The sequence below is a fragment of the Triplophysa dalaica genome, chromosome 14 (assembly GCF_015846415.1).
Source record: "Triplophysa dalaica isolate WHDGS20190420 chromosome 14, ASM1584641v1, whole genome shotgun sequence".
Taxonomy (NCBI): domain Eukaryota; kingdom Metazoa; phylum Chordata; class Actinopteri; order Cypriniformes; family Nemacheilidae; genus Triplophysa; species Triplophysa dalaica.
In genome coordinates this window covers 12,003,340-12,026,402 of record NC_079555.1, presented here as the reverse complement: position 1 = coordinate 12,026,402, position 23,063 = coordinate 12,003,340, and the positions used below count along the sequence as shown (strand labels likewise).

At 37.6% G+C, this 23,063-nt stretch overlaps 2 protein-coding genes across 4 annotated transcripts; one reads left to right on the top strand and one right to left on the bottom strand.

Annotated features, from left to right (window-relative positions):
* Positions 1 to 60: 60 nt before the first annotated feature.
* Positions 61 to 5,604, bottom strand: slc33a1 (solute carrier family 33 member 1). 3 transcript variants are annotated; one of them, XM_056766935.1, is made up of 7 exons: positions 5,551 to 5,604; positions 4,003 to 4,795; positions 3,689 to 3,891; positions 2,561 to 2,745; positions 2,297 to 2,414; positions 1,525 to 1,740; positions 61 to 1,440 (listed from the first exon to the last, which is right to left on the bottom strand). In XM_056766935.1, the coding sequence occupies exons 2-7, from the start codon at positions 4,751 to 4,753 to the stop codon at positions 1,273 to 1,275; spliced, it is 1,641 nt and encodes a 546-aa protein (XP_056622913.1). In that variant the 5' UTR covers positions 4,754 to 4,795; positions 5,551 to 5,604; the 3' UTR covers positions 61 to 1,272. The 3 variants fall into 3 exon arrangements, with proteins under 3 accessions (XP_056622913.1, XP_056622911.1, XP_056622912.1); XM_056766933.1 differs by having other exon boundaries at positions 5,355 to 5,587; XM_056766934.1 differs by having other exon boundaries at positions 5,514 to 5,584.
* A 2,112-nt stretch (positions 5,605 to 7,716) lies between these two features.
* Positions 7,717 to 22,695, top strand: gmps (guanine monophosphate synthase). Its single transcript, XM_056766525.1, has 16 exons — positions 7,717 to 8,053; positions 9,423 to 9,601; positions 11,063 to 11,177; positions 11,621 to 11,718; positions 11,856 to 11,959; positions 12,073 to 12,266; positions 13,013 to 13,178; positions 13,573 to 13,724; positions 13,978 to 14,151; positions 14,548 to 14,653; positions 14,904 to 15,019; positions 16,282 to 16,407; positions 17,586 to 17,701; positions 18,045 to 18,175; positions 19,092 to 19,264; positions 19,928 to 22,695. The coding sequence occupies exons 1-16, from the start codon at positions 8,027 to 8,029 to the stop codon at positions 20,027 to 20,029; spliced, it is 2,079 nt and encodes a 692-aa protein (XP_056622503.1). The 5' UTR covers positions 7,717 to 8,026; the 3' UTR covers positions 20,030 to 22,695.
* Positions 22,696 to 23,063: the final 368 nt, after the last annotated feature.

Sequence of the window (23,063 nt, the reverse complement as noted above, 5' to 3'; positions counted from 1 at the left end):
TCCAATGGAAAGTAAGATAGGACACAACGCGCTTTTTGAGCAAAAACAGCTAAAGGAGGCTGCAAGCTCAAATCTTCGTTTCATTTATTTTCATATAAGATAGGCATTTAATTTTTTAACATTACACTTCTGGATTGTTAATTAAAACGACTAAGGTAACAGTTTACATGTATTTACAAAGTTCAAAACAATGCAACAGTATCCTCTTCCCATAAATCAACATACAACACGATAGAATAACAATTAAAGTAAGGACTTAATGAATGAAAACAAGTCATTTGCATTAGAAAATCTATATGCATTAAATTGATGATCTAGATAAACAGATCAACACACAATTGAGGATCAATACCCAATACAGTGCTGGTGATTTCATAAATATCCACACCAACCGTATCACTGCAGTAAACTGATTTCTACAGTGGACTTTCTGCTCCACTGCTAGTCTACATAATTTACAGAAAACCTAAACATTCATTTTTGGTTTAAAAAAAAAAGACAATTCAAGGTACCCAGCTGACTGCATAAACAGTATGTTCAATCAGATTAAATGGGAATTACTGGCCTTAAAATTACTTTGAAAGGACAGACAGTTGTCTATGTCAACCATATTTTTAGTACTTTTTTCCTGGCCTTGCTGTAGGTAAATCTTCTTGTAACCTCTGTTTCATGAAACAGATCTAAGCACCAACTATTCCCATATATATGTCCCTATTAGGCATATATTCCACCATATAAACAAAAATCAAATGATCCCAGAAAAAAATATTCCATGACTTTTCTGGGACCTCTGTATGAAAAGGGCTATATGCCTTAATGGGATCTATCCATTTGCAACTGGTAATGCCTTAGGGACAATAATAACTTTCACTGCCATCCTGAACAGCTCAATTACGTTTCTGGAACAAAGGCATACATGATAAAAATGTATATATTGAAATGTATATTTTGAAAAGGTAAACAAGGCACAGACAACTCAAGTAATCATAAAACGGATGCTATGTTATGTCAGAAGGGTTTATGTATGTAATCTGTACATAAACTATGGCTGTATTGATAGTGTATACATCTCCAGGCTTTAAACCTGTGATTGTTTAATGGTACAGTATATTTCAGCATTTCAGTCCTTAAAGAATAAAGCCTGTCCACGGGCTTTCTATAGTGTGACAAATCACAAGCTGTCGCTCAGTGTGGAAAAGACAGGGGGCATAAGAGAGCAAGGCATAAAGTAACTAAAAAACCACAGTAGCTCTGAGTCTGGCAGAGATTCTGTTATTTGGTAACTCTACAGTGCCATGCCGAGGGGCTTTCTTCTTGTAATCGCGTCATCTTCTTTCCGAAAAAGATCCACCAGCAGAGACCAATCACAACACACACAATAGACTCCACGTAGTAACCGTCCAATGTTGTTATACATGTCCCACCCTCTCTGACACAGAGCTGCAGACAATATAAAAACAGGTGAAAAAGTCTGCAAGCAGATACAGCAAATTTCTGTTAGTGAAAAAGAAAAGTAAAACTCACCCCTGCTTCTTCAAGTGAACTGCATGTTTGGCCAGGGGCTCCCTGGCATTCTTTAGAGGTGAGAGGGTCTACCAGCCATAAAGCTAGAGTAGAAGGCCAGTTACCTCCTAGATTAGTCACAGTGTTTAAAAGGGTCATATAGGTGCCGCCGATGACAGGGTCACTGACCTTAGCATGAAAGGCCATGCAGGCAACATACATGCTATATACTGCCACCTAGTGGAAAAAATACAAATTACTCAAAGAAAAACAAAGTGTGTGAATTTCATTGAGTGAAAACTTTTAAATAAATACTAAAAGTGACATTTAGACATTCCCATTGAATAACAAAATAAAATATGTCTGGTATGTCTGTTTGACTAGTTCAACCAAAAATGAAAATTCCATCATCATTTACTCACCCGTATGTCATTTCAAACCTGTTGCAGAACACAAAAAAATTATATTTTTAAGAAATATCCCTGTGGTACCCATTGACTTGCATTGGTTTTGAATCTATACAATGGAAGCCAATGGGTACCGCTATTGTTCGGTCACTAACATTCTTCAAAATATCTTCTTTTGTGTTCTGCAGAATGAAGTCATGCAGGTTTGAAATAACAAGAGGGAGAATAAATAATGACAGAATTTTCATTTTCGGGTGAAACTAGTTTTCTTTCTATTTTAAAATATAACAAACCCCCAAAAAAGGCAGAAACATTTTGAACCAAAAACATAAAATGTCATTGATCAACCCAGTAGCTGTGGTTTATACAGTATATACTGTACTAACCTGATGTGCAGCATAGCTGAGCAGCACCACTGCATAGTAGTACAAAGGGAATCCCTCCTCATGCCGAACACTTGGGGTCCACCAGACCAGCAGGGCATATTCCAGACCAATCAGTAACCTTAATGAAACACAACATGTGCACTATTAGTCTATATGCATTTATTCCCTCTTACGATTAAATTTAAGAAGTGACTGGCCATTTTATTTGGTTGTCAAAGCTATTTATTACTAGCAGGAAGTTATGTTTATGGATTCTGTTTGTACCTGAATGGAAAAGCCTTGTAAAAGATATCTAGTGGACGAGGACCAGCTGTGTATTTACTGATAACCAGGGGTAGCAGAATTTGCAGAGGCACCATGGGAACTGCAAGCAGGGCTAGTTGCTCTTTAGGAACCCCAGCTTCTACTAGCTTCAGCCCAGTCACAGCATCCGCAGCAGAAAAGCCAATCTGGAAGAAACGGGAAGAGAGAGATATATCACTGATCTGCATTAGTAAGGGATAATGTACAGGCAGCCGGTTGTTAGCTCAAAAATAAGCCCCCCCGACATTGTGATCAGGAATATATTATTATCTAATTTTTACAGAATGCAGATATGCTTATTTTGCTACTTTTTACTTAGGTTTTAAGGTAAGAAACAACATTCAAATGTCACAAACAGTCGTTTAATCATTTGTAAATATAATGTCATACATGTTATTAAAAGACATTACAATTTAAATTGTCAACAAAAACAGTTGTCAAAATGATTTGTTGCATCCAGGTGACCGGCTGTTATTAGTTTTAAGATGTTGTTATCTGGGATTATTACACAGCTCATTTGAATGCTTGATTCTGATTGGGCAGTCCGGACATTCCAAGGGTTGGTCTTTTCAAATAACAACCCATCAAAAAAAAAAAAAAAACCTGTAACCCGGATGCTGCAAATCATTTTGAGAGGGGCAGTTTAATATTACACAAAAATTAATTATAAATATGTCTTTTAATAACATGTATGACATTATATTTACAAATGGTTGAACCAATTTGCCTGTTCGTGACGTTTGAACTTCATAAGGTAAACGGCTTTTCCATACAGAAGGTCTGCATTCGGTAAAAATTAGCTTTTTCAAATATTTAAAATTCACATTTGATGTCCTTTTTTTTCATCTGGCAAGTAGCCGTGTAATAAGCGGGATAATGTTGTTAATGTACAAGATCACATTGTCAAGGCTCATTTCTGCGATAACAACCGGCTGCCTGTACATTCTCCCATACATAACAAACCTGCAAATGTCGCGACTGGCCAATTAGAATAAAGCATTTCAATGAGTCGTGTAACAAAACCGCATAAAACATTAAAAAAGGATGATGACAACAGCAATAAGTGACACCTCAGCTAGATGACTTTACCTTAGCAGTTAGCAATAGGATACAGAAGGTAAAGACTGTGGGCATTTTAAGAACGGAGACCAAATGCTTGTAGGTCTCCATGACACCCTGATTCTCCTCTTTGGGCTTTTTCTGGATACGTTGATGTCTGGCGTTCTCCTTTTTCAGAATAGCAACCAGAGTGGTCGACACCATGAAAACAATCCCCCAGAAAAACAGGAAATCTGATATACGGTGCAGAGCAGTACAAATGATTACCAAATGCATTTAAATATATCAGTCTGTACACATGGTGATACAACTAAATTTTAGTCAATCATTAGCCATATCTTTACCTGAGAGTGTTACAATGCCCTGGTCCTTGGGTTCGAACCTCAGATACTTGTTGCAGAAGTCAGGAGACTCTAACGCAAGAAACAACACATTGCCCAGGAAATATCCAGCGGTTTGTCCCACAGAGTTACATGTTGAAGCATAACCCACATTCTCCTTGGACAGCATGGTCAAAGCCCAGCCATCAACAGCAATGTCTTGTGTGGCTGCAAGGAAAGCTAACAGGAAGAAGACTGCAGTCAACATGATCACATCCGGTCCTTTCTGCCCATCTGTCTGAAGCATTGCGTCAACCGTAAAGGATAAATAAAGCATAAAAAGACCTAGCAGGTACTGAGTGGGCACCAGCCAAGATTTCCTCCTGCCAAACTGCTGCAGGTATACAGAGTCCACAAGAGGAGCCCAGAGCAACTTTAGGCTGAAGGGCCAAAAAACGAAACTAAAAAAGGCCTGGTCCTTGTAACTGACGTTCTTACTCTGCATGATAAGAGGGATGCTTCCAGCCAAGCCTAAGGGAATGCCCTGAAGCACATACAAGAACAGTAAGAGGGCCACGTTGCCCAGTTCTCCATGGATTCCATTTCGCCCTTTGGAACTGCCGTTGTACCTGTTCGAGCTCCGTAAAAGAGCTTCCTCATCCCCGTCCACTTCTAAGTCAGACAGCCTGGGCTCCCTTCCACCCATGTCTGACCCGGGCACCACAGGCTTCCGCTTCCTCCCGTTCTTGAGTGCGATAGATTTAGATAGTTCCATTTTAATCTAATCGGCATCAATCCAGGTATGTCCTCAAATCACCTGCATGTGAAACAGAAGCGATGAATTCAAATACAATCAAATTACAAACTGAGCATCAGTTACAAAAACAAGTGAAAGGTTTACGGAGTCAGGTGGAGATGTTTTTAACTAGCTTTAGAGACCCCACACCTGTTCTGAAACCAATTGAATACCATCACCATAATTGCCTAACCATACTGATGCTCTCATGTTTGAAAATAACCAAATTTCTGTTCCAATTTCTAGCAAAAAGAATACTTTAAAAGAAACTGTAATAGCAGCAGAAGGTGAGCCCAATGTCCTATTAGTCTCCATGGATTTCAGATGTAACGTTCAACAAGCACATGTGCATAAGGTGTTTAGATGTCATAGTACTTTTGAGAATGTATTGTACAGTCATCAAAGCATGAGGACAAAAATATGTTTAAATGAAATAAAAAGATAATAATAAAGAATCAGTATAGATGACATGACACGCGATACACACTAGATGTGTTAGCATAATAGTAATGTTATTTATCGGACAAATGCAAGGAACACACAAGCACGAGATGGTAAAAAACAACTGATTCATGGTTACCTTGCACTATGATGACAAACCACATGACAGTCAAAAATCAATGGAAAAAATCTGTTATTTATCACGCATATAAAACATCGATTAAAGACTGCGTTACTGTCCCGTGACTTCTGTTGAGCAGTATGTTGTTAAAAAAACATCCACACAAATATATTATACCTAATGTTTACAGGATACAATGAAAGACTGTACATACACCGAACTGACTTTGTATGAGAAGGAAACCGGAGCGGTGCGTCATTGAAATGTGTCCGGACGTTACGGCTGACGTGTCTTACTGCTTCCGTATTACAGTTCCGCCCTCTTCTCGTTGGTAGTGAAGGAAGTAGTAAGTTCCCTTGGGTTTGGTGAGGTGGTTAGAAATGACCATTTTATGTGTGTATATGATCATCTCATGATAAAGCTAAATAAATTAATTAGAAAGTCAGTCAGATTTTTGACAATAGTGTAGTGTAGTCTAGTTTTTAGTGTAGGGTTAGGTTTTGGTATACGGTGTGCTTGGGAATATATGTATACATTTTATACAGCATATTTTTTAGAGTTCATACTCCTTTATATCGACTTAATAACTTTAAAAAATCGAACTTAACTCACATCATGAGTATGTGATTGACATGCAGTGTTTGCAATTGTTGTGTGATAAATTATAAATTAACTAATATGTTGTATTCACCTTACTAGGATTTTTTTGATACACATATGTGACCCTGAACATTTTAATAAGACAAAAATACAGTAATACATATGTTTCTTTTATGCCAAAAATCATTAGGATATTAAGTAAAGATAATGTTCCATGGAGACATTTTGTAAATTCCCTACCTTACATATATAAAAACTTTATTTTTGTGAGTGAGTGGTCTGCCACAGTCCCCCTGATTAACAACTTCAAAGGCCATTTTCTCAATATTTCGATTTTTTTGAACTCTCAGATTCCTGAGTTTTAAACGGTTGCATCGCAGCCAGATATTGTCCTATTCTAACACTTCATACATCAATAGAAATTTTATTAATTCAGCTTTCAGATTATGTAAAAATATTAAATTTGAAAAATTGACCCATAAGAGTGGTTTTGTTCTCCAGGGTCACATATAGTAACTAGGTGCATCTCAAGAAGATTGAATATTGTAAACAAAACACAAGTTTCTTAATTTTATTCAAAAAGTGAAATTATTTCCTTTTATAGCTTCAATACATTAAGTATTTCAAGTCGTTTTTGTCCACATTTCTTAGATGGAAACAAAACATTTGAAGTTTGATTTAATTACTATTAATACAGTTTGGATTCTGAGTATTTTGTGGTACTTCCATTAACCACGAACACAACCAAAGGGAAGACTTCCTAAATTGCCTGTTCTCCAGAAGAAAACCATCTATATCCTCCACAGGGCTAACTGATGATGGGTATTATTTTCAAGAAAAGTTAACTGTATGAAAGTGTGGTAAGAAAAGGTGTAAGGTCAACAGGGACTGAAGTCATATAGAAGACTGTCAAGCAGAGCTGATTCAAAAACTTGAGGTTTCACAGGAAGTGGACTGAAGTTGAAGTGCGTCTTTAGAAAATAGGCAACAATTGTCACATTAGCCACCCTTTAACCAGAGACCAATTCAGAAGTGGTTTACCTGGGCTAAAGAGAAAAAGAACAGGTCTGTTGCTAAGTGCTGAAATGTCCTCTTTAGCCTTTTACAGTCATTGAATAGGACCCCTCCTCCATCATGCAGAGATAATGAATGACTGTGTGTGGAGCTGTGGGATCAGTAAAAAGATTTAAATGCATGTGACAGGGCATGTTGAATAAAAACATGTGACTAGTAAACTAAATCAATTTTTCACCATTAGCAGATGGAGTCATGGGTGTTTTCGTGGGTATGTGATGGTTAATCACTCAAACCAGTTATGACTTTATAAAAACTTAAATTAACTTCATGTATTAAGAATGATGGTTCTCATAGTAGTCAACAGTGCACCAGAACTGTTTGCTGTCTTACATTCTTCAAAATATCTTCTTTTAACAGAACAAAAAAACATGATAAATTTATTGTTTCTACTATGGTAGTCAATGGGTGTTGAGATCTGTTTGGTTATTAGGATTATTCAAAATATCTTTCTCTGTGTTCATCAGAACAAATAAATGTATACAAATTTTGGCACAACTCGAAGGTGAGTAGTTAAGTGATGACGTAATTTTAATTGTGGGGTGAAGTATCATTTTAATTACGGATCATTCTGTAAACACAAATAAATCTAATTGTCCACAATGCGTAACATTTCAGAGCGTTATTTAATTCTACAGAGTAACTGAGAGACGAAGACCCCTTTAATGACCCACAGCTTTATTTAAAGACAATTTACATCTTATTTGACTCGATTACAAAATGTAATTTGTCATGCAACTCTGTAGCAAAGTTCTACACTTGACATCCAGCAGGCTGTCTTGTCTGTGATCCCCCAGCCAACAGAAAGTTTTCTCCGTCTCTAAACGTCAAACTCCTCCCTTTCAGCGCTCGCATTGAGCTTGGGTGAGCTACGGAACTGTAGTAACGTTACCAGCAGGCGAACGGCAGATACCGTCGGTAATCACACGGAAGCGGCAGTGAGTGGAGTGCTCGCCGAACACGTTCAGAAGAGAATAACACGCGAGACAGGGGTGTCCATTCCACAGCACGCATCCATGGCGCTGTGTAACGGGGATAGCAAGGTCAGTAAACCGAACTGAGCATGCACAGAAGTTCAGCCCGTCCTTGTGCGTATTACCGGGGCTCGCCGCAGCGGTGGACGGGGCTCCTCCGGTAGTCGCCGTTCACACGCGGCCTGTCTGTTCTGGGAAACTTATAGCAGACTGCGCACCCGGGATTCTGAGCTTCCGGAGATCGTTGTGTCATTCTGAAAACATTTTTTGTGAACGTTATCTTTCCAGTGCATGCCACCCTGCCTGGTCTCGTGGTGTCTGATGTGAAAGCGATAGTGAGAGCTTTTTGTGCCCCGGGGGAGGTCTACAGGCTCACCGCGCGCTGAAGCCGGGCTCGCGAGCGCTGTCCATGAGGCTAAGCTAATGCTAGTTAGCCATATTCAGTGTGACATGCTGAGCCTCAATTGCCAACGAGACCCGTGAAACACTGGAGGGGTTCGTGTCGCTAAAAAGAATATATTTCTTTATCCCCGTATACATTTATTTAAGGCAAACGAAGAAGTTGCTTTGTGCGTCCTTACGCTAATATCAGCTGTAGCCTATAAACAGGCCAGTGCATATTCTGACTGAATCATGTTTTCTGTAGACTAAGACTGAAACTGTTTTTTCCCCTCAAATGTAATGACAGCTGATTAACATTCGCACACTTCCAGTTGTTATTATCAACTTACTTTAGGTTTGTTCATTTTACGGACTGTTACAGGGTTTGAGTTGAGATCTGTTTGGAAGTGAGTGAAGTGAATTGCTGCTGTTATCTTGCGCTCAAAACCACGTGGGAACGTTCGTACTATAAACCACAGCAAGACGATTTTGCAGAAAAAGACCAAATGCTACATAGCAGAGTTGCGTATTGTCTATTTAAGGATTTAGTGATACAAAGTTAGAATTGGGCGTTTTAAAATGCACTACATCAATACAGAAATGCTGAAATCCTAACACTTTCCATGATGAATAAATAACACGTTTTTATGCTGTTCATAATCTTGCTTAAATGTTTTAAAAACATGCTGATATTTTCCCTGTTACTGTTGCCCCAAGTATGGGTAAAAGCCCACCCACCCTTCATGACCACCTATACACTTACATGATTCTTAATCTTACACAAATTGTGTTTCCTTGTCAATAATTAATAAAAATCTTTTTTTTTATTTGTCTTACACTTTAAGACATTAATGCAAGTCTGAGGTACAGAAATGGTTATCTGCATAACATAGTCACCTTCTTGGTATTCATGTGACCAGACTACACTGATCAGAAGCAGCACATCTCTAGTCACATGTGCACACATGCCTTTAATGCGTCACAAATTCTATTAGTGGCATTTTAAATCGATATTCAGAGATTTCTCTCTTTCAATGTATTTTGTGTGTGTATGCAGCTGGATATTGTTGGAGAACCCAAAGATGGTTTATGTTCCTATGAGGGTGCTGTGGTGATCCTGGATGCTGGAGCACAGTATGGAAAAGTCATTGACAGGCGGGTGCGAGAGCTGTTGGTTCAGTCAGAGATTTTGCCTCTGGAGACACCAGCGTTTGCCATCAGAGAGCAGGGTTTCAGGTGAGCCCATCTAAACCATTCTGTTTTTTTCTTATCAGGTGAGATGGTAGTGAAAAGTAGTCAAATAATATTTTTATGTAAAAAAAGCAGAAGCATTAATACTGATAATACTGATACTAACAGCCGTTGCACAATATAGCAAAGTATGCCATTTATTCTGATCAGGAGTATTCTGTATCAGTGACTGTGCTGTGTACTTGAGACAGCTCTGATCAAATCTTCCATTAAATACATTTCTTGTTTAATTATTTACAGATTTTAATGAAAGAGCAATCATGTTTACATAACGCTTTACAATAAGGTTGTATTAGTCATAAATTAGTAACATAGTTTTCAGCATTTATTAATCATTTTTAATGTAAATTCATTTAATAATTTAGCAGATGCTTTTTTCCAAAGCGACTTACAGAGAGTTCAGGGAGCAATAAGCGATATGTCATACAGGAGCAATAATGCAATAAGTGTTGATAAAAAGTTAGCAAAAGCTAGACCAATACCTTTTGAGAGAAGTAGAGAGGTTTATTGTTGTTCAACGTATTAACGTTAAAAAATGCAGCCTTATTATAAAGTCTTTCCAACATTTCTTTGATTTTATCATAAATATTATTGTAAAGATTAGTAATGTAACAATATCAAAATCTCACTGTGCAATAATACCTCTGTTTATACATGGTACAATATTTATTGCAATATTTAAAATGACAAATGATGACTTGGAAAGATTCCATTACCATCCATTTTTCTTAATCCTCTATTCATGACTGTTGCTTAGAGGAATGAGTTATGGTATGATATGGGTCAAATGACCTAAAAATCCCTTTTATAAAATAAAATAATTGCACCAGATAAACTTTGCCAAAGGTAACGTCTATTATTTTGTTAGAACATTCTCTATGTTCTCTAGGCCCGGAAGACATATCGTTTCATACAGTCATGTGACCGCGATCATATTTTAACAATTTTGCTATTGCGATTACACGATATCAATAATATTGTTACATCCCTATTAAAGATCAACCAACATTTAACCAGTGGGTATTATAACAAATGGAAGCACTAGGAAATCTTAAACTCTTGTAAAACATGTCCCACACATTTGCAAAACACCGGTCAGTGATGAAGATAAACGTGTGGTTGGTTTATTTTATCTCATGTCTTTTTGAGAACACAGTGTGAGTTTGTAGAGAGCTGAGCAACCCACCTGTGAGGAGAGAAAAGGAAACAAAGCTGTTGTGTTTTCCTGAAACACTGAACAGTGAGGGACTCAGATTGGACCTAATAGAAAGATCGACAATTTAGTCAGATAAGGGGCTGCTCATGTAATCTGGCCTTGGCATTATAGCTTTCACTCTCTCAGTAATTCAAGTTTAGAGAGGCTAGATCCATTTTTCTTTACCACTTCAGATCTAGGTATTGTGTTTTGGATTATATTTTAACAATAAGGGTTCTTTTTTGTGTTAGGGCCATTATTATATCTGGAGGCCCAAACTCGGTCTATGCTGAGGATGCACCCTGGTTTGACCCTGCTATATTCACCATTGGAAAACCTGTACTTGGAATCTGCTATGGAATGCAGGTGAGAATTTGTTTGTTTGTTACATTTGTGTTGTTACAATAGACACTTTCGAATCCAGATAAACATTTCTTAAATTTACCGACTGAGGGATGTGCTATTTTCTTCTTTTTCTTTCGTTTTCTTCTATTTATATTCACATCTTAAAATAAACACAATTTTAGTTCAATTTGATTGTTATTTTAAATCCCTAAATATCATTGGTCTGTTATTTGTATTCCTTATGTGTCCTTTTTCTCTTTGTAAATCATTTCTTTGCAAATCACTTTGAATATCTTTGTGGATAAATTGTGCTATATAAATAAACTTGCCTTGCCTTCTTATATCTAATAGCCATGCATCACAATATTTTATAAGGATAATCCATCATAGTGCTCTTGGCATATTCTTTCTGTAAACAAATAGACTGTCCACCATGTAATTCCTCACACTTTTGCATTCCTCAGATGATGAATAAAGTGTTTGGAGGCACAGTCCACAGGAAGAGTGTGAGAGAGGATGGTGTTTTCAACATTGCTCTGGACAACTCCTGTTCTCTTTTTAGGTATAAAAAATCCCCTGATTGTAATATTTAACATGATGTATTTTCTCTTTCACCATGTTTGGCATAGTTGGCCAACTTCCTCAAAGCCCATGGTTATATGAAGAATTGCACTCACACATTCTCTTGTGTGTTTTAAGGGGCCTGAAGAAAGAGGAACACGTGCTGTTGACACACGGAGACAGTGTCGACAAAGTAGCAGATGGATTTAAAGTTGTTGCCCAGTCTGGAAATATCATTGCGGGTAGGCAGACAGGAAACAGCAGATTTTTTCATGTCCTGAATCTTGGAAAGTTAAGAATGTCTGCTGTGGGCGTTTGAGGTTTAAGGCATTTTCCATCATCATCTGTTTCTCAGGCATTGCCAATGAACAGAAGAAGCTGTACGGGACTCAGTTTCATCCAGAGGTGGATCTGACAGAAAGGGGGATGGACATGTTACGCAACTTCCTGTTTGAGATCGCTGGCTGCAGCAGTAACTTTACCGTCCAGAACCGTCAGCTCGACTGCATCAGAGAAATCACTGAAAAAGTAGACAAATCAAAAGTTCTGGTGAGTACAGAACAACTTTGCATTAATAATTGACCAGTATTCCTATCAATAGATAATATATTCTGTTGGTTTAATAGGGATAATAATATTTTTTGTTGGAAACTGTGAGGGCTGTGATTTTAAAAGTAAACGCTTTGTTTGCATGCTTTTTGAACGATTTGATTTCATGCTTGAATTCTGCCATCTGTCCTTGTGGGCACTCAGTTCTGGCCTCAGAAGTTCTCCTGAGCAGCAGGAAGATGGTGATAACACCGGTGGCATTACAGGATGCTTTTTGGCAGATGAATGGTTTAGCATCTTTCACAAGGGGCCTAAATTGGCTTGCGATCACCAGCCGAACGCTGAACACTTGAGTGAAAGTGATGCTATTATTATGGATCTGCCTTGATATACTAAGATTTTGTTTTTGTTTGGTTGAAAGCATATTTGATATTACCATAATACTGTAATTTGTCCATTAATTGCTGTTGCTTGAGGCGATGTTTGGGTGGGATTTGAGTGTGTATGTTTGTGAGAGAGAGAGTGCGCAAGTAATTAAAAAATGCCAATTACTTGGCACTCTTTCCTAAAGCAAGGTGATTGACTCTGTAAAGTGGGTCTCCTCTCTTGAGAAAATGAACAGAGGGTTATAATCTTTTGGTTATTGAATCTCCCTCCCACAAAGACAGACCCTTTGTACGGTTTTCTATGGAATAGTTGTTTATAGTTCAAGTGTGATATGTGTGTAAAATGGAATCTCTGTGCAGGTTTTATTGAGCGGTGGTGTAGATTCAACCGTGTGCACAGCTCTGCTGAATAAAGCCCTGAATCAGGATCAGGTGATCGCTGTTCACATTGACAACGGCTTCATGAGGAAGAGAGAGAGTCAGAGCGTTGAGGAAGCACTGACAAAACTGGGCATCAATCTCAAAGGTAACAGGAATATATTTATTTTGGTTGGCCGAATGTCAAATCAAGATGGAAAATATTGTAAACATATGAATTGGTTAAAAAATCAAGGAATGCACCAAGTTCCTTCAAAATTAAACCTCAATAAAAATATAAATGTATTGTTTATACGCCATTTTGATTGCCCTTTGTTTTCTCTTAACAATATTATGATAGCTATTTTGTAGGTGGATAATATTAAATGTAAAAAAAGAAATTCAACAAAACTGCAGAACTACATTTTTTAAAAGAATTAAAAAAAGGGTTTTGAAAGGTCCCCAATCTTTTTGTTGTTTATGCCTGACAAATATTATTATTAGATTTTTTGGAACTAAGTGTTGTACAATTTGTGACTGTAATATTTCTGTCTTCTTCACAGTTGTAAATGCAGCACACACCTTTTACAACGGCACAACAACACTGCCAATATCAGAAGAAGATCGCACGCCCAGAAAACGCATTAGCAAAACACTCAACATGACCACCAACCCAGAAGAGAAAAGAAAGATCATTGGGGATACGTTTGTGAAGGTGTGTAGCTCTGCATTTTGTGATCCTGTTTTCTGCTTTAAGCATTAATCTCCCATTAATAGAATTGATGATGTCATTATTTTATATGAGTATTATGTTATCGCAGAACTGAATTAGCTATTGATTTGCTTTAAAATATCTTGAGCAAACATCAACAAGCCTTTACCTGGAGAAAAAAACAATTACAAAGCAAATTTTTAAGAGGTTATCTGGATGTGTAGTAGACAGTGGTGTAATGTGCTGTCTCTCTCAGGTTGCGAATGAGGTTATCGGAGAGATGAATCTGAAGCCAGAGGATGTGTACCTGGCGCAAGGCACACTCAGGCCAGACCTGATTGAGAGCGCCTCTCATCTCGCTAGCGGAAAGGCAGAAGTTATAAAAACGCACCATAATGACACAGAGCTCATCCGCAAACTCAGAGATGAGGTAAAAATCAACCAGCTTCATACTGAGCCTTGGTGCTCACACGGGTGTTACAGGTTCGAGTTGGGATTGTAATGTTATAAACAGTGATGTTTTTCTATTTGTCTTTCCTCAATAATTCCTGTCTGGCTTCACTGTGTGTGCATAAAAAAGAGGAAGAATAATACAAATATTGAGATGCCCTGAAAATAGTAGACGTGTTTTTTTAATGTATGAATTGTGATTAAAAGAGATAAATACATGTAATGTTTTATAAGTCTGGACTCAAGGAATAATATTTTTACTGAAAACCCGAATAGAGGTTTATAGCAGGGAATATTTCCCTTTCATCTTTAGGAAAACACATTTATGTCTCTCTCCTAATTGTTATTTTGTTCTCTCAAACGTGGTTCCCTGCAGGGAAAAGTTATCGAACCACTGAAAGATTTCCATAAGGATGAAGTGAGAGCCTTGGGACGAGAGCTGGGGCTTCCAGAAGAGATCGTCTCTCGACACCCCTTCCCAGGTGAGACCATCAACGTGCTTCTAATTTAAGAATATAACCAAATTTTTAATTTCTGATTTAAATTTAACAAATATATAAGAAGTTGATATATATATATATATATATATATATATATATATATAGCATATTCCTTTCAGTTCTGTCTGTTATATCTAATATTTAAACAAAATGCAAATCATGGATCGTTTTCATTGGATATGCTTTCGCTAATAATGCCATGCTGTAATTGTGATTGTTTTATGTGCTGCAGGTCCAGGTTTGGCCATTAGAGTGATCTGTGCTGATGAGCCTTACATCTGTAAAGACTTCGCTGAGACCAATAACATCCTGAAAATCATCACAGATTTCTCTGCCAGTGTCAAAAAGGTGAGCGTTTAATCTGCGCTGTCCTGTTACTAAACATTTAGAGTACGTTTACATGATAAAAACGTAAATGTGTTCACATGACATAACCATCTGCATTACATGGATCCAAGAAACTAATATAAACTATGTATTATGCATGCCAGGTCAGTTGATGGCACTATTGCGCTATAAAGAAACTCTACATGCTTATGCATATCCGCATACACTGTTTAAATCAGTGCTTTTAATACACTTTGTCACAGTGTATGTGTGTTTATAGTAGTATGCATATAAACACTACTCTCCACTGGTTGTAGTATTGCAGTTAAGTTACCTTTTGGTGTAGAAATAATATGCAGCATAAACATGTAGGATGGAGGCTGCCATTATTGTTTGGGGAATACGCTTGCGCATGCCTACAGACTGAATGCGTAATACACATGCCTATGACGTCATCATTTTTGGAAATCGCTGCGATAACCATCGTTTTCAAAGTTTTTCAAACTGAGTCCCGTCTTCAAAAGTTTGCGTTTCCAGTCCTCCAAAACGCTTAAAAAGTTCTCAGTTTTTAGTTGAATATGTCTAGTGTAAATGGCCTCTTAGGCTGTTTCCCAATTCGGGGCTGTGTTCTTTGATGGTTGCATTTTAAGAACGATTGCGTCATAGCAGCGCCACTGAAGGCTGGTATGACAGCCCCAAAATGGATAGAACGAATGTATCCTTCACAGCCTCGGATTGCCCGAGATTCATTGTGCGCCGGTAATGGCTTGAAATTTTTAAATAATCATTCAAAACTTTAGTTTAATAAAGTATTTAATTAACAAAAACGGTCCATTTCAGTGTAACAATATTATACAGGATGTTGTTCATTAACATTATGGGTGCATTATTGTGTTTTAAATTTGTAAGATTGGTTTATTTAATATACTGTTTGGCTGTTTTAATCTGCACAAATGTGTCATAGTCTCTAAAATAAAATATTTTTTCTGGCTCCGTATTAGTTTAAAAAAGTCAAAAACGTCTCTGCTGTGTCCTACTGCTGTCGCCACGCAACATGAGCAACAGGTGACGCAATTCAGAGACCCTCTGCGAGGCCTCATTTCAGTTAGCTTCCTGGACTTTTGAGCCTGCGTGCTTTGAAAAAAAGTCCTCGTTTTTAAGTCTGCGTCCTAAGAAGGTTGTAGCCCTCGGAATTGGGACACAGCTTTAGTCTGTCCATTGAGTTTCCAGTGGATTATGTTACGTACTAATAAAAGTCACACTCTTTTTATTGTTTCATTCAGCCACACACCCTTCTTCAGAGAGTGAAGTCATGCATATCAGATGAGGAGGAGGAGAAACTGATGCAGATCACCAGCCTTCATTCACTAAATGCCTTTCTGCTGCCAATCAAAACTGTCGGTGTCCAGGTGAGCTTTTATCAGCCGTGTCATTTTCAGGAATGAACGGGCATTTCGATTACTAACAGTTATTATTTGGGGCCTGTTTGTAAAACAATCATTTTTGTTTTTCCCTTTGTGCACTTGGAGTGCAGAAATTGCAGTGTTTTGTTGAAGAAAATTTGTTGTTAAAAATGAAAATTCAATTATCAATTCCAACATGTTTGACTTTTATCTTCTGCAGAACACAAAAAAGATATTTTGAAGAATGTTGGTAACCGAACAATGGTGGTACACTTTGATGCAATGGTTTTGTGCAAATAATAGAAATGAAGGGGTTCTAGTGTTGTTCTGTTTCCAATATTCTTTTGTGTTCTGCGTAAGAAAGGAAGTCAAACATGTTTGAAGTGACAAGAGGGTGAGTTAATGATATCAGAATATTTATTTATGGGTGAAGTATCACTTTAACTAAACATTTTCTCATCTATAAAATTAAAGTAAATTTAAATGGTAGAGTGACCTGTCTACCTACACAACACCCTTCATTCTGACTTTTTATTTTCTGTAGCCACAGTTCTGTGGTTAGTTGTTGACACAAATTTTTTACTGACTGTCTCTCTCTCTCTCTCTCTCTCTCTCTCTATCCCTCCCTCCTCCTCTCTCGCTCACTTTGTTAATGTTTAGGATAAGATGTTATTTTATAGATATGTGGAGTTCAGTAAATGTCGAAGAGCCCAACCGTCTACATGTCAGAAGTTCAAAGGCCGATAGTTTCTCCAATGCATTGGTGCCATGCGCAAGTCTCATGATGTTTGTATTTATAGACAGATTTATGGTCGGCTGGTTTGTTCTGTGAGATGAAGTTATTAGATGGAACATGTCCAGACAGAGGCAGTCAGTGTCTCACCACAGGTTTATGATGCATGGCTGGGCGTTCCTATTACAAACTGCCTACTGCTAAAGCACGCTGAGCTAAAATTACCACAGACAGACTGCTGACTCACAGGGGACGGAAGTTTGACATGCTATGTGCTGTATTAATGCATGAATTTAAGATTGAGTGAACTATAAAAGAATACAGTATAGGACTAATAGATGTTGTACCCGAATGCTAAAAGAAACTTTGAAAATTTGAATGAATATTTTGAGCTTGTTTTAAGAGGACAAATCATGTTCTAACTTGGGTACAATGTGCTCTCTCTTTACAGGGCGACTGTCGCTCATACAGTTATGTTTGTGGGGTGAGCAGTAAAGAAGCTCCTCACTGGGATTCACTGATGTTTCTGGCCAGACTTATCCCTCGAATCTGTCATGCCATCAACAGGTAATATCTTTGTCGCAGTGCTTTTTTAACCTTTAAACAAATGGGAAATGTGAAGGAAAACTTCATTGACTCCCTCTTGTGGCTTAAAGCTAGTACACATAATAATTGGTTCTCACATGTCATGTGATTACAAATAAGATTCAAGAAGAACTGTGTCTAAGGCAAAGCTATGAAACAAAAGCCCTGACATTAAACCTTTTGTGTTTAACAAAAAAGGCCAGAAAATAGTTAGAAATAAATGAGGGTGTGTAACTAATGACAAATTTCTTCTATTTTTTGAGTAAACCTTTGTGTGAACCTCCAATAAGTAAAGTAATGTTATTTTTTCTCTCTTTATTCGCAGAGTTGTTTATGTTTTTGGGTCACACGTAAAAGAGCCGCCCAGTGACATCACACCCACTTTCCTGACTACTGGTGTACTGAGCACGTTAAGACAAGCTGACTTTGTAGCACACTCTATTTTGAGGGAGTCTGGTAAGAACTGAATGTCTGCTTCATTATTGTCGTAACCTTTACGGACTTAAACACTCACACCACAGTAATGGCTACTGTCAGAGCAGAGTCAATATTTTCACCACAGCTATGTCTCATTCTGCTGGTTAAACGTCATCAGCTGATGTTTCTGATGCTGTTAGACTTTGACTTCTGTTCAAACAGTGTTAAAGATTGCTGGATGTTCAGGAGAATGTAGTACATGTATACACAACTACAAATTATATAAATATTTAAACCAAGAGCTAAATGAAGCTAGAGGGAAGCAAGAATGAATTGAAACTTGGGGTTTGTGGACACCTAGTGGTTCAATGTGTAATTGCAGAATTGTTTGACAAGTATATTGTGTAAGTATTGTAAAGTATATAAATGTTAATGTGACATCATGTTTTGTATGGCCAGATGTTTTGCAGCACAGATGAATAGTCATCTGGTATCTGTAGCTTTTTGCATTTCCTTGCTTAAGACATTAATGATATCAACAAACATGCTCTACAAACCATGGTGGTACAGCCATGGCTAAGAATCACAGTTATACAACCATTGGGCCTGTTCATTGATTTATTTACATGAAAATGACACCCAACATTCAAATAATCTTGTATTGTAATTAAAATAAAATTATAATTTTAGTGATAGTTGGTCAAAAAAAGAAAAATCTGTCATCATTTGCTCAACCTTTTGACATTTTAAACCGGTTTAACTTTTCTTCTTGCGCACACTATAGTTTTCTAATGACTAGTCAATTGGCTCAGTAGAGATAGGGGCCCACCCCAAAATAGTTCTCCAAATATTACAGCTGTGTAGGCCTTTTTAAATGTTCCGCGGGTTTGTTTGTACAGACTTGTGTTTAGGACTCTTCAGTGTGTTGAAGTTTCATGTTGTGCTTTATTTCTAGGCTACTCTGGCAAGATCAGTCAAATGCCAATCATTCTCACCCCACTGCACTTTGATCGTGACCCGCTTACGAAACAGCCCTCTTGCAGACGATCCGTGGTCATCAGAACCTTCATCACCAGCGACTTTATGACGGGTATTGCCGCTACTCCAGACAACCAAATCCCTGAAGAGGTGAGAATCTCTGAAATAATATCCTCATTATCATATCCTCAGTTTTTAGGAAATGGAATTCATCTGCAGATGTGGGTTATTGTATCGGTAACAAGCATCTTGTTGGATTAGAAAAAGTGATTTCTAATTAATGTTAAACTGCTTATAGATGCGAAAAATAAATTTTGTTGAAAAGTTTAGAAACTGTACAGTACAATGCACGAGGGCCATCGAAAATAGCTAGATGCGGTGCAATGGAATGAAATTTAGAATTTAGTGGTCTTGAGTTACATGAAGTTTAACCCCCACTAGCTGTCTTAAAGGGATAGTTCACCAAAAAATGACAATTCTGTCATCATTTACATATTTCGAAGAATGTTCATAACCAGACAATTCTTTGGCACGATTGACTTTCATAGTAGGAAAAACTTCCTACTACTTTCTACTAATAGTAGGTGCCCCAGAACTGTCTGGTTTTACACATTCTGCAAAATAACTTTTTGTGTTTAGCAGGACTTCAAAATGTCATTTTTGGGTGAACTGTCCCTTTAATGGTGCTTAGCACACTTGTTGAAACGACAGCAAGACACTGAAAAACTTGCACATGACATCCTTGTACACACATCAAAAAAAGGATAAATGGAAAACAATAACGTGTCCCTAACTCATGCTTTGTGGCCACAGGTGGTTCTTAAAATGGTCAACGAGATCAAGAAAATCCCAGGTATCTCGAGGGTGATGTACGACCTTACCTCCAAGCCTCCAGGAACCACAGAGTGGGAGTAGAACAGTGGACTTCACCATCTGACCTGTCCTTGTCTCCTCTACCTCCCCCTTAACCCAGTACTGCTACATTCCCTACCGAACCCCTGAATCCCAAAGTTTTCCCGCACCTGCGACCCCCCTTTAGTCACGCCGGCCTGCCCTGTCATTGTCCCACCGAAACGGAACATTCCCACACAGGCAGGTTGTACTGTGATTGGCGTAAAACTGACACCGCTACTTGACTTCCGCCTCATTTTCTGGGGTTGGTTGTAACATTGGTATTATTATTGTTAATGTTGTTATTATCATCATTATTGATGATGATGATAATGATGATACGTGGATTTAGTTTTTTTTATATCAGCTCTGTGTGTTTAATGCATTGTGACAGGTCTTCTCCATAATCTCTGTTGTAGCTACTGAAGGTGGAAGGTCATATTAGGGCAGTTGTCTGTCCAAGTGCAGCATGACACGAACAAGCAACATTTTTTTAAACAAACGTACAGATTGTGTTTCAAGGACAAAGTTCCAAATGCTGTTTCCTGCCTTCTTTAAGATCAGTTTTCAATAACCCAGCTTGTGTGGTGTTGATTTATTTGTTTGGATCTCTTACATCAAGTCTTCTCTAAAAGAAGTGGCGATTCGACGTGACCAATTGATGTTTTCAACTTTATTTGCCAAAAACAGATCAGAGTGTCTTGAGCGCTGCTGTCACCCTGGTGGACAGCAGGTTTGGTGTAATAGAGGCTTGCTGTGGAGGAGACGCTGGAGAGCTCCTGGAATTTGTGCCTGTTTTATATATTTTTTTGGTTTTGTTTTTCAGGGATGTGACTTTTTATTTTATGCTGCATAGTTTTCTTCTCATCATTTTGACATACAAAATTCACACCAACATTATTGTTTTACAGTTAAAATCCGCTAACTAAATCTACCTGGGAAGCAAAGTTGCATGAATTGCGTTGGCTTTAGCGAATAAATCTTGATTAACATTTATTTTACCCAAGTGTTTTAAGGATAAATCTAGAATAAATGAGTGAGGTTTGTGTCTAAGACAAAAAGTGCCAGTGAGATGATAAACTTCATTCAGGATATATGTGTTATACACCAGTTATGCTTCTCGGGTAAATTTGTCTTGTACAAAGAACGTTGAGGTATTTTTACTGTGAAACATGAGGGAAAACGAATTGAGAAAATAATTTTTTGTTTCAGTAAGATCAATGTACTTATTTTCACCGATAAAGGCCTTGGTATTTTCTTGAGCTGAGCAGAGCAGTCTTGTTTCCAAAGGCACAAGAAAGAAGATGCAGACAGAGAATGAATAGATGATTGACAGGACTTTTATTATGAAGAGCAGAAACCATCCGAATAGGTCAAATCCTTTATAAGCCAGTAAGAGCTTTACAGATTTTTAACTATAACCTGCTGTCAATGTAGGAGTCCTGTGGGTATGGTTTCAATTTTTCACTCCTTTAACAAACATGTGGTCTTATAAATATAGAGAGGGGGAGACTTTGAATGGACACAAATAGGGATCTATGTCCAACCCTCGGTCTAATTTATGATGTAGAGAATTGTTGTGTTATGAGTAACATGCTTGGTATTTATTGTCTTCAAAGATTTCATTTCATAACCTTCTGTTGTCACAATAGCAAAAAAAATTCACTGCAAGATAAGCATCTTTGTCTTAATTGTATTTTTTGTGTCACCTTTACTGTAGTGTATATTTTACATGTCTGTTGAAAATACATCTAACAAGTTCCTAGTGGGTAAACTGCAATATTACATGATATTCAGTTTAATTTATGCAATTCTATGTCGATTTCCCGCTCCCCTTTTGTTTAAAGATGAACAATGCTGTTTTACCTTAGTATTGTGCCTCAGACCAAGCCACCGCATGCAGTTTGAAGCTGATATTTGTATAATGCAAACTGAGCTTTAATAAAGAACTCTGTGTTCAGATGACGTTGTCCTTCGCAATGACCTTTCAATCATTCAGATGTTATTAGCAAAATGGTAGTAAAATGAATGATTGAGTTATGCTTCTGTATAGAAATTACTCATGATTGCTGGACAATGTCCCTAAAATCTTAAACGTAAAGAAGTTACAGTTTTTTTTCTAGGTGAAACCTTTGCGCGGTCCTCTTACATTTAGTCATTTAGCAGACTCTTTTATTCAAAGCAACTTCAGGGAGCTCAAGGAGCAATACGCAATATGACATACACGAGCAATCATAAAATAGATGCCAATACAAAGTTACTGATTTCAACAAAAGCTAGACCACTGCCTGTTGAGAGAAAGAGAGAGGGTTAGTTTTATTTTTCATTTGTCTTTCAAGTATTCAGAGAAGCATACAATCCTGGGTTTTGCTGAACACAGGCTTCTTTATGGGGTTTAGGAGGGTGTGAAAGTATGCCGGTGCAGATACATTGATAGTCCTGTAGGCAAGCATTAGTGACTTGAAACTGATACGGCTTTAACTGGTAGCCAGTGGAGAGAGATGAAAATGGGGAGTCACATGAGCCCTTTTGGGCTGTTGAAGATGAGGCGTGCTGCTGGGTTCTGTCTTTGGTTATAAAATAAGAATTACTTTTGTATTTAATTTATATTAATTTTGTATTGTATATGAGATGTAGTAAACTAAATAAAATTGATGGTCTACCGCAAATTGGACCACATGATGAAGGCTGCCAACTCTCAATACCGTGAGACACTTTCCTCATGCCACAAATCCATTTTCATCTCCCGCCATTTTTTTGGGTGAAGTGTGATAAGATTTGTTCAATAAATCCCCTAAAATAATTATTTTGGTGCTGCAAACTTTTTGTACATCTCAGCAATGGACCTCAATGTTAAAATGAGGTGGCCAAATAAATGTAAGGAGGCAGGAGTTTCTGTTTACATAGCTGAGCAGTGACCAATCAAATCAAAGACGACATTTATAGTTATAGTCATAACATTTTCTGTTTTTAACTAAAGATTAAGAGGGCACACAAATTTAAAAAACAGAATGACCCTCATTGATAAACAATTTACAATAAACGATGCAAATTTCAT